The sequence below is a fragment of the Copadichromis virginalis genome, linkage group LG16, assembly GCF_057382275.1.
Source record: "Copadichromis virginalis isolate Kocher_CV1m ecotype Utaka linkage group LG16, C_Virginalis_male_GT1.1, whole genome shotgun sequence".
Taxonomy (NCBI): domain Eukaryota; kingdom Metazoa; phylum Chordata; class Actinopteri; order Cichliformes; family Cichlidae; genus Copadichromis; species Copadichromis virginalis.
This window is the reverse complement of record NC_140633.1, coordinates 11,241,839-11,254,133: the sequence shown is the minus strand read 5'-3', so window position 1 is coordinate 11,254,133 and position 12,295 is coordinate 11,241,839. Positions and strand designations below refer to the sequence as shown.

The 12,295-nt window shown below is 42.2% G+C and overlaps 1 protein-coding gene across 3 annotated transcripts in view; it reads left to right on the top strand.

Annotated features, from left to right (window-relative positions):
- Nucleotides 1-12,295, top strand: part of man1a2 (mannosidase, alpha, class 1A, member 2) — a 149,810-nt gene that overhangs the window by 113,680 nt on the left and 23,835 nt on the right. For all 3 annotated transcript variants that reach the window (XM_085435334.1, XM_085435336.1, XM_085435335.1), the window contains exons 7-9: nucleotides 1,028-1,122; nucleotides 7,681-7,804; nucleotides 8,038-8,131. In XM_085435334.1, coding sequence (XP_085291460.1) covers nucleotides 1,028-1,122; nucleotides 7,681-7,804; nucleotides 8,038-8,131 — 313 coding nt within the window. The remainder of the gene's footprint in view (nucleotides 1-1,027; nucleotides 1,123-7,680; nucleotides 7,805-8,037; nucleotides 8,132-12,295) is intronic.

Genomic DNA, 12,295 nt, shown 5'->3' with positions numbered 1-12,295 from the left:
CAACCCCCAAAGAGGATTTGTAATTGTACTATTTTAATTGCATAAAAGAGAAAATTAGAGTAAAAAATAAATCGCTTTCACTCTTTACTTTGACTATTGAAAGGCCATAACATCGGCATTCACTGGCATTCCTGCAACACTACACCACTTTCCCCCCCACACTCCCACCACAACCACCCACCCGTTCTGCAGGTGTGCTTCTGTTCTCACAGCTGGATCTGTGTCCTTTAGATGACCATATTAAGAATATCCCATCTCACTGACATCAAACAGAAACAAAAGCAAAATAAAGGTCCTGTGCAATTTAGAATGGAAACAAAAGCCATCTTCTTTCTGTTCTATTCAAATATGATGTAAAATGTGTAAGATAGTTTATTAGAATGTCAACTGACCGCAGATGAAAGTAAACGCCTGCTGCTGGAAAAAGGTCTTTTCAGTAGATGTTGTCGTCTCAGTCGCTGCTTAGCTGACTCACAACATCCACAGTGGCATTTTCAGCTTTCAGCATTTACTGGTATTCAGTTAGTTCAGCAGTAGAATAACCTTAGTTTCCTTTTATCTCTTTGATTGGCAAGCTGAGAAAAGAACAAGCGCTGCAGCAAGGGCTTCTGAGCCTTCATCTGTCAAACTAGCAGCAGAACTTGTGTAATCTCCAAACGAACACATGTCCATTTCTCTGCATCAGTCTGTAGAAATTAAACGCCAGTCATGATAATAGAAATCTAGACTGTGTCCTATGCCCTGCAAGGTTTTCTCCCTAGAGATATCGGTATTTCTCTCAAACTGCAGCACAGTTTGAAGGGAGGTTTTGCATATATTAAGATTTCTGTATTCTCCAAAAATCTGCTCAGCTCTGTGGCCGTCATTTAGCACTCATGTCTCTCCCAGTATCCAACATTCTGCATTTGTTTGGTCGTTGGCAGTTGTTTTATGCTTGTGTTTGTCAGGTTTTTGAGTCGAACATTTAGCCGGGCAAATGAATGAAGTGTATATGTTTAACGTGAACCCTTTCTCTCACACTCTCTAGGTTTTCAAACTGAAGGCAGTCCAGCTAGCTGAGAAGCTGCTTCCTGCCTTCAACACCCCCACTGGTATCCCCTGGGCCATGGTCAACCTTAAGAGGTTAGTGACACTACCACTAAAAACCATCCCATCATCTGTTAGGTTCTCTTAAATGCTGAAATGAGTATGAAATAAATTCCACACGGTCAGAAATGCCAGTTTTCTTTTGAGACTACACAAGATTTAACAGATTTCACCAGAATACTAATGAAGAGTTTACAGATATAAGTTTGCTTTACTTAACTACAGTTGTGGTTGGAAGTTTACATCCACTCATCACGAGCACGAATGTCATGGTCACGTGTTTTATTGATTACTTTGAAGTGTTCTTTTTCTAGGGCAGCATACATCTCTAATGAATTTAAAAAACAAGAATAAAGCACATACATTTGAGTTCGTTTTGGATTATCTCTAATTGATACATGTAACCTCACTAATATCTGGTTAAAAACCACTCTGGAAGTTGAATCTTGACCAGATAGCCATCAACAAGTTTGTGGCATAATTCTGTCTGGATATTTGACACTCTTCTTGGCAGAATGGGTGGAGTTCAATGGTTGGTGTCTTGGCACTGACCCGTCATTTAAGCGTAGTCCAAACATTTTCAATATGGTTGAGTTTGGGGCTTTAGAAACACCACTCCAGAAGCTTGATGGAGTAATTTGTAAACAACTACAGACACTGAGCATCAGTTCAAACAACTAAGTACGTGTTACTTAGATGTGTCACCACTTTGTCTGAAAGAAGAGCCAGACTTTCACCCTCAGATCAGAGGAAATTAGTTAAGATGTTCAAGGAACAACCTAGAAGCTATGAAGACTCAAGCCTGTCATGACCTTGAACACCAACGTCAAAGTTCAGAGGGAAGCCAGTTTGTCACCTTCAGCTGAGAGGGTGTTCTGATAGGACAATAATCCCAAACAAGCATTAGCACGCACTGGTTCTGGAATGGATAAAGCAGGCTAATAATAAACTTCTCGCCTTCCCTATTGAGCACCCGATTGAACACTTAAAATCCAGGGAAACCATTTAATTTAATCTTATGTTTTATTGATATATTTTTCTCTTTGTAAGGTGACCTTGGGTTTTAGAAAGGTGCCCTCAAATAAAATGTATTATTATAATTATTATTATTATTAATTTAAACCTTGATAAATTGATAAATAACTCTCAATTACATTACATTTTTGATTCCTGAAAGTAGCCACCCTTTGCTTTGACAGCGCTGCAAACCCTTGGCCTTCTCTCAGTGAGCTTCATGATGTAGCCACCTGAAATGGTTTATACATAATGGTTATACACTAGACTTTTTAGTCTCCCTGTCTCTCGGTTTAGGTCAGCTTTGCTGTGATTTACAGTTCCTTGCAGACAGAAGGTTTGACCAGCAGGTAGACAGTGCACACAGCCAGAGCTGTGTGTCTATGTTAACTGTATTAGCAATATCCCCTGTGAGCGATATCATACAGATGTAAGAGTAGAAAAAATACCATCTGACACTGAGTATTTAGTGCAGTGTTTTATCAGAATCAGAATCAGAAAGGGTTTTATTGCCAAATGTTGAGCAGGTTTACAACATTAGGAAATTGCTACGGTCCTTCAGTGCAAACATACTGTCATAAATTACGCTAAAATAGACATGAAAATAAAAATAAGAATAAGAATTAAAAGTGCTAAGTAGATAGATATATACATGAGTGCAGGTGGTGATCAGTGCCGAACATGGAATGCTGCAGTGAACACAGCGTAGGGTCATGTGTTAGTGGTGGGAACAGTCATACGGTTATTGTTCATGTGTCCAACAGCAGAGGGGAAGGAACCGTTCTTATGGCAAGAGGTTCTGGTGCGAATGGACCGGAGCCTCCTGCCTGAGGGGAGCAGGTCAAACAGACTGTGTCCAGGGTGAGAAGGGTCAGCTGAGATCCGAGCTGCACGCCCCAGTGTCCTGGAGGTGTCCTGGAGGTGTCCTGGAGGTGTCCTGGAGGTGTACAGGTCCTGCAGAGATGGGAGTCTGCAGCCAATCACCTTCTCAGCAGAGCGCACAACACGCTGCAGTCTCTGTGTGTCCCTGATAGTGGCTCCAGCGTACCACACGGTGATGGAGGAGGTGAGGATGGACTCGATGATTGCAGTGTAGAACTGCATCATCATCCGTGTTGGCAGGTTGAATTTCTTCAGCTGCCTCAGGAAGTACATCCTCTGCTGGGCTTTCTTAATGACGGAGGTGATGGTGGGCTCCCACTTCAGGTCCTGGGTGATGGTGGTACCCAGGAAGCGGAATGAGTTCACAGAGGTGATGGGGGTGTCAGTCAGGATGATGGGGGGAGTGGGGCTGTGTGCTTCCTGAAGTCCACAATAATCTCCACTGTCTTCTGGGCATTCAGCACCAGGTTGTTGTGGCTGCACCAGGACACCAGACGTTCAAGGCAGAGCTGAAGTCCACAAACAGGATCCTGGCGTAGGTTCCTGGGGAGTCCAGATGCTGCAGGATGAAGTGTAGAGCCATGTTGATGGCGTCATCTACAGACCTGTTGGTTCTGTATGCAAACTGCAGGGGGTCCAGGAGGGGGGCCGTGAGGGTCTTGAGATAGGAGAGAACCAGGCGCTCAAATGACTTCATGACCACAGATGTCAGAGCCACGGGTCTGTAGTCATTTAGTCCAGTGATCCTAGGTTTCTTGGGGACAGGGATTATGGCATTGCTGCATTTGGGAAGTGTCGATGTTCTTGTGAGCTTGAAATGATCATGGAATCAGGAGAGCAATGAAGAGAATGAGAACAGATTATCACTAAGTGAAGAAAAGATGAAAAGCATAATGGATCTTGTTTAATGAGAACAAATTGAATGGAGTAGAAGAAAATGGAATAAAGGGAATGAAGCAGGCAGCTTCATGAATATGAAGAGTTGTGGTGGGAGGAGGTGGTGTGAAATCCTCCTTTGTGTGGGGTGAGGAGGGGGGTGTTGTAGGTGAAGTGTTTGAAGGTGGTGATGGCTCTATGGAGGGGGGAGAGGTGGGGGAAGGAGTGTCCAAAGTGTCTCTATTGTTGGGGCCGTTGGAGGTGTGAAGGCTGCCTGATGGCTCGTCAAAACGGCAGTAAAAGTCGTTGAGGGTGTTGGCCAAGAGCAAGTCATCAGTGGAGTGGGGGGTTTTAGGCTTGTAGTTTGTAATATTCCTAAAACCTTTCCACACAGAGGCCGAGTCATTCTCTGAGATCTGCTGCTGCATCTTCTCAGAGTGCTGATGTTTAGCAACGTCCACTTCTTTAGTGAACCTGTACTTGGCCTCTCTGTAGCAGTCCCTGTCTCCGCTTCTGAATGCCTTTCTCTTTTCCAGCCACAGCTTTTTGAGTTTAGGAGTAAACCAGGGTTTGTCATTGTTATAACTCACCCTGGTGCGTGATGGCACAATGCTGTCCTCACAGAAGTGGATATAGGAGGTGACAGTGTCCGTAAACTCGTCCAAGCTGTTAGAAGCAGCCTTCATTGTGTCCCAGTCTGTGGTCTCCAAACACGTGCGAAGCTCCTCCACAGCCTCGTTGCTCCACAGTTTTTTAGTCCTCACGACAGGTTTGGAGAGCTTCAGCCTCTGTCTGTACGCGGGGATCAGGTGGATCATGACGTGGTCAGAAAGTCCGAGTGAAGCGCGGGGCACCGCGCGATAGGCCCCGCTGATCGTGCTGTAACAGTGGTCTAATGTCCTCTCCTCTCTGGTCGGGCATTTAATATACTGCTTGTATTTGGGAAGCTCATGGCTCAGATTGGCTTTGTTAAAGTCCCCAAGAGCAATGATGAGAGAGTCCGGGAATGTCCGCTCCATGTGCAGTATCTGCTCCGCGAGTGCGCACTGAGCTGCCTTGCACATCCGGATCTGGCGGGATGTAAACAGCGGCCAGGATGAATGAAGCAAACTCCCGCGGAGAATAAAACGGTTTGCAGTGAATGAAAAGGTATTCCAGAGAGGAAGAGCAGTGCTGAGCAATCACTGTTACATCTGTGCACCAGCCACTATTAATGTAGAAGCAGACACCTCCACCTTTGGTCTTACCACAGAGAGAGCGGCCTGCCGGTCCGCGCGCAGCAGATGAAAGCCCTCCAGCTTGAGCGCGCAGTCCGGGATGTCCTCACTGAGCCACGACTCCGTAAAACATAAGACACAGGAGGAGGCAAAGTCTCTGTTCATGCTTCTCATCAGGGCCAGCTCGTCTATCTTATTCCTGAGTGAGCGTACGTTGGAAAGGAAGATCCCAGGAAGAGCAGTTCGCAGTCCGCGTCTCCTCAGACGCACGAGTGCGCCGGCTCGCTTACCTCTCTTTCGGCGTCTCACTTTCCTGATCACAGTCTGCAGTAAATCTGCCGCAGATGCGACAAATATTGGAAGTAAATCCACAGGTGTTGTAGTCCTGTAGTTAAGAAGCTCTTCTCTGGTGTAAGAATATCCAGAGGAGTGCCCAGACACAGAAGTTATGCACAAAAACAAAACAGAAGTAACGCACTGAAGCACCAGGGCATCCATACGCGGCGCCATCTTGCTTACCAACATACACATTTTTAAGGTGCTGTTGAATCCACTGAAAGAGTTAATAAAAGGTAGAAACACATTCACAGTTTTGCTGCTTGGACCTCACAAGTAAAATCATTGCTTTTAATGTATTTAAAAGTTGGCTTTGACTTTTCTTTTTAGGTCTTCCAAACTCAGAAAGGGTGTGTGTGTGTGTGTGTGTGTGTGTGTGTGTGTGTGTGTGTGTGTGTGTGTGTGTGTGCGCATCTCAATAAAGCCAAGCCCAAGTGTTGAGGGAATTTTTTGGAAGTTGTGCAAATTAGTTTTATAAAAATCCAGAACCAGTGTTAAATTCAACTTTTAGAAACATGTAGCCATCCTGTTTGTAATGCAGGTTCTAACAGTGCTCTGCTTGCCTGATGTATAATCTTACTCTAACATTCATCTCTTTCTGTTCTTGTTAGTGTTTTCTATTCTCGTTTTCTTTCCTCCTCCCTTTCATTTCACCCATGCACAGAATGAGAAACTTTGTGCAGTTTTATGCCTCATGTGTACGCTCTCTCCTGTCCTAGCCTGCCCTCTCTATTATTAGTTTACATTTTCTTATTCAGCATGAAACAATGAAATCAAATTACATCATTGCTGGTCGCTACATATTCAGTTATTATGTGTGTGTGTATGTGTACGTGTACACAGATCACCATCCATAGCTACACAGTCACACGCACCACAAATACCCTTGGGAACAACTGTACACAGAGGAATTTAAACCAGAAAAAACAATAAGTGACAAACCTGTTTATATAAGGTGCTTTACACACAAACACACAAGTCACAGCCTATTAATGTTGCATCCTGTCATGTAAAGCTGAAGATGATGTTTTACTGGCTGCAACTCTTACTTCAGAGCATATGAACAGCCTGAAGCTCTGCTGTGTTTCTCTAGACCAAAAGATATTTAAATTGATTATATACCATATTAGCACATTTATATGGTTGTTATGAAGATGAAAAATTTAAAACATGCCATTAAAAAAGTTTATTTCTTTTGCATTCCTGTTAAATTTTTATTAGGTTCCTATTAAACTTGACACAGGTCCTTAAAAAAGTCTGAAATACACCTGCATTTAAAAGACTTAAAATAGTATCAAACTTTCTTAAAGTTAGTTTGCATGGTTTCTAATTTTAAGTAAAAGTGCAACATGACTGATTAACACTTTAGTTTAACAGTGACAAAAGTAATGTAACCTTGTAGCTTTTAAAAAGGTTGCAACATAATAAAATTGAAAATGAAAATGTTTTTTCTGGCATGTTGTATCTTTAAACCCTTCTTTACTTCAGTGTAACCGCATCAGTACCGGTAATTTCCATGAACCATGTGCTCTTCCTGTCTTATGGAGTGCAGCTAGCGAGAGCTCCAAGGATGAGCGGAGTCATTTGCTAACGTTTATTGCAGCTGCTGGTATTATGCATGCCTTCACAGTGTGGTTGTGCTTGACTGTGTTTTTGCCTCAAGTAGTAAAATAAGTTGTTTTCACCTTTAGAAGAAACTGTTTTCTTACGTATTATGTTGGAGATAGTTTAAGTAGCTTCCTTTTTAAATACTAAATCCTTAACAGAGGCTGAAATGTGGCTCTTGCTCTCACATGTTCCTGGGAGTTTCGTCTTGTGTGCACAGCGTGGAATTAAAATGTGTGGCATTTATCTGTGATATCACAACATGATACTTTTATATCATGTTTAATTTAATCTGGTGTTGCCATTGATGATATGATGTGGTGCAGTCCTGGTCATGACAAATGTGTTTGTCTTTTTTTCGCATTGTTAAAGGCAACAGTAGGGAAATGGTTAGCATATGTCTTGGTTATACAAATTCCTTGATAGATCCAAGATAAGAAACATTAGAGGAAACCATGATGATGATAAGAATGAAGGCCTGGCTAGCCTTGTTGGGCTCTGATAATGTGAATAAGGCAGGTATCTGAAAATCCTTGCCCTAAAAACTGACACGTAAATCCTTATTCAAACTGTCCATCCATCATTGGTTTAAGTTGAAACCTAACCCTTTGCCACCATGACCAAGTGTCATTTCTTTGTTCTTGTTTGTTCTTGTTTTCTTCAGTGGGGTCGGCCGTAACTGGGGTTGGGCGTCAGCAGGCAGTAGCATCCTGGCTGAGTTTGGGACCCTCCACATGGAGTTTGTTCACCTCACCTACCTGACAGGAAACCCAGCCTACTATCAGAAGGTAATAGTATGAATGTACACTATATGTCCTAATTTTCATGCTGGCGTGCTGATTTGTTATTTAACTGCGGATAACGGTCTAGAAAATGCCAACAGTTTTTTGAGAAAAAAAATATAGCCTTTTATCTTAAATAAGAGAAACCACATTCAAAATAGAAGTGCTGAAATATTTAGATTAAAAAGGAGAACATTTCCTGTTTGGATTAAAACCGATCCGACTGGTGTTCCTCTCAGGTGATGCACATCCGAAAGCTACTAGCCAAAATGGACCGACCCAACGGGCTCTACCCAAACTACCTGAACCCCCGGACGGGCCGCTGGGGCCAGCGTAAGTACATGTATTTGTGTTGACATTATCGCATAGCTCCAGGGCTCTCATTAAAGCATTGTAGTTGTTAGCATTAATTTATGACTTTTTTGATGTTTTACTTTTTCATGATTAGACATTAGCTTAAATCCTGCATTTGCTGAACTGTTCATACATTTCAGTGTTCCATTTGTTGGGGTGAAATGGCTTTTCCAGTGTTGTAATGAAGCATTTCTTTTAAGCATTAAATATGATTTAATGCTCGAGTTCCTGCATTGCTGCATTTGGGAAGTGTCGATGTTCTTGTGAGCTTGAAATGATCATGGAATCAGGAGAGCAATGCAGAGAATGAGAACAGATTATCACTAAGTGAAGAAAAGATGAAAAGCATAATGGATCTTGTTTAATGAGAACAAATTGAATGGAGTAGAAGAAAATGGAATAAGGGGAATGTAGTATTCCCAGTATATCGATTACACTCGGCAGTCAGCCAGCGGAAATGAAGAACTCTTGAAGTAAAGTTAGGCATGCAGTGGCAAACTATTCTTTCTCTGAAAGCAGTCATTTCTTTAATTATATCTCTGCTGAAAAAATGATCTGCAGAGACAGCAAGCATTAGTCAGGGGTACATCAAGTTTTGAATTATACATTGGAAAACACAAATAATAATAGAAAGAATGATTGCTGTTGTATTGAGGCAAGGTAAATGCTAACTCAAATGTGGGTTTGGACACAAAGTGCGTCACTGGACCGTTTTCTGTTGCTTTTTTCCTTTATATAAGCAAGCAGTAAGGAGAAGTGTTTTTTAGCTGGACAGAAGGCCAACAGAGTGTTGTAGTATATAATATATATAATCAGTAACTCTGCAGATTGTAAATGTAATGCTGGTTAAAACACACACACACACACACACACACACACACACACACACACACACACACACACACACACACACACTCCTTTTCATATCTTAGTGAGGACATCTCATTGACATAACGCTTTCCCTAGCCGCTTACCCTAGCCATCAAAAATGAATGCCTAATCCTAATCCTCAGCCTAAACCCAACTTTAACCCTGACACTAAAACAACATTTGGTCCCCACAAGTATAGTAGTGTGCAAATTTTCTGCCCTCACAAAGATGTCTAAACATATACACACCCACACACACACAGAGCCCTGAATGTATGCTCGTTGACCCCTAACAGTACTTAAGAGTATTTCAGTTTATTGTCCAATCTTTCATAGGGGCTACTAAATATTTCTCTTTGTTTATTTATCTGTTCATTCATTTTTTAAGCATGTCTTTCACATCAGAGACTTAGATGCTAGTTGACTGATATGTGGTTATATATGGGTCTGGTGTTTGTTATCTAGGAATTCCAACAGAATATTAAAGCATTGTGGTTTTTAAAATATACCCTTTCAGTGTGCACACTTTTTTTATGGAGCACCATAGTTTTTGCCTGAAGATCAGATATGACAATCTGCTTGGGGTTTGCTCTTTAGTTCAGTGAGAGGAAATGAAAAGATGAAATCTGTTTCAAATTGAATATATAGTGTTTGAGGTTTTTTTGTCCTAGGTATAGTTGCCATGGTAAGAGAGTGCCATATTCAGCCTGTTCAGTTTTACAGCACCCAAAGTAAGATGGAGAAACTGGGGAAAAAAGAGAAACAGATGAGGTGATGGTGCCACTCTTAAGTCTCCATTTTATTAGTTTTACTTGACAAAACAAATGAAGAGCACTCAGGGACAGATAGATAAATGGAGAGGCTCATTAATGGATGGATAGGTGGCTTGGCAGTCAGACTGATGCACTTGTAAGTGCACAGACTATGAGCCAAAAGCAGGGAGAAATAAATGGTTTGAAGATGGAGGGTGGGCAGATTGATTGATGGATGAATGAATGCATTAACAGATGGATAGTCAACTGGCAAGCTGGAGGACTAGGCAGGTGATGATGGATGTTTTATGTTTGCTTATGTGCATGCATGAGTCAGGAAATTAGCCTTTCTTTACCTTCCTGCGAAATAAAATGTTTAAAATAACAATTTTTTCTGCGCATGTGTATTTCTGTGCCTTCAGTGTAGATCAGTCTGCATATATGAGCAGAGTTTGTTTCCTGCTCACACTTGCATGCTGCTCCTTGAGTGTCTGCATCGTGATTTTTATGGCCAGGCCACATTAATTTGCTGCTATTTGACCTTGTTGCCTTAGCAGTGTTATTGATTATAGGGAGTTATGTGAGAGCAGTGTAATTAATATGAAACTTCAGGTAGATCAAAGTAGTTTTGAGCAGCAACATCCTTAAATGGTGATTTTTTTTTTTTGTTGCAAAGTAATAATAATAATAATAATAATAATAATAATAATAATAGTAATAATGATGATGATGAAACATTTTGTTTATAGACACTTTTAAGACCGTCAAGGTCACCTTACAGTAGTACAAACAGCAGCAACAATACAATATAATAGAATATAGGAAAATAAAATTTAAAAAGAAGTGAGTGATTTCACTGTATTTTCACTTCAGTCATCATTTTCCATGAAGCTATAAAATGTTGCTGTCCAGTCATCTATAGCAGGAATTTGAAACCTTTTGGGACTGAGGAGCACTTGCAGGAAAGAAAACTTTCCAATGACCTCCTCATAATCCTAACAGGGATTTAGCTGGCTGCGGCTTAGTGTCACTTCACAATGTAACTGAAATATTTTCATGTCTCACCTGATATCTAGCTGGCTAATAAGCCACGCTATGTAACAGCAGGCTCAGCGAACCGTGAGGGGAAGTGAGCAAAGTTGTTATAACATGATATAATGTGTTACTGTCATACCAGGGTTTCTATTGGCCCAGACAATGTGTAGGAGGGACTGATAGACAAACTAAGCATATTTTATTGGTCTTAGCATTTTTCTAATTGTATCAATGCTAATCCAATTTCCCCTCATGGGACAATTAAGTATTGAATTAATTAAATGCACTTTAAAATGCACAGTTCAGTTTTATGATTTATAGCATATTATTGGCGAGGCTTAGCTATGGCTCAGAGATTGATAAACACTAACTGTAGATAAATAAGTGGTTATCAACAGTGGAATATTTGTGGGTACCTGTAAGGAAATGTAGAGCCACCAGTCTCAGCTCAATCATCCAATAAAAGCCTCTCTCACACACAAACTCTTAAACATGATCGATCTTTAATGATCACTGTTACAATAAAATTACTGTCACTTTCAAACTTTGGAAGCAAACACTTATTGTTTATTAAATGTGTATTTATTGATAGATACAACAAAGGCAAAATTTGCCTCTAGTTAAGTTAAACTGATTATTAAACAACTCCTTGGTGGCAGAGCCCCTGGTGTTGATGAGGTCCGCCCCGAGTTCCTGAAGGCTCTGGACGTTGTAGGGCTGTCCTGGTTGACACGCCTCTGCATTGTTGCGTGGAGATCAGGGGCAGTACCTGTGGACTGGCAGACCGGGGTAATAGTCCCCATCTTTAAGAAGGGGGATCGGAGGGTGTGTTCCAACTACAGGGGGATCACACTCCTCAGCCTCCCTGGGAAAGTCTATGCCAGGGTGCTGGAAAGGAGAGTTCGTCCGCTAGTCGAACCTCGGATACAGGAGGAACAATGCGGTTTTCGTCCTGGTCGCGGAACACTGGACCAGCTCTTTATCCTCTCGAGGATACTTGAGGGTGCATGGGAGTTTGCCCAACCAGTCTACATGTGTTTTGTGGACTTGGAGAAGGCATTCGACCGTGTCCCTCGGGGTGTCCTGTGGGAGGTGTTGCGGGAGTATGGGGTGTCTGGCCCATTGCTACGGGCCATTCGATCCCTATACAACCGTTGCAGGAGCTTGGTTAAAAGTAGATGCAGGTTCGCATTGCCGGCAATAAGTCGGACTCGTTCCCGGTGGGTGATGGGCTCCGCCAGGGCTGCCCTTTGTCTCCGGTTCTGTTCATAATTTTTATGGACAGGATTTCTAGGCACAGCCAAGTGGCGGAGGGCTTTCGCTTTGGTGGCCTCAGAATCTCATCTCTGATTTTTGCGGATGATGTGGTTCTGTTGGCTTCATCGGGTGAGGGCCTCCAGCTCGCACTGGAACGGTTCGCAGCAGAGTGTGAAGCAGCGGGAATGAGGATCAGCACCTCCAAATCTGAGGCCATGGTTCTCAGCCGG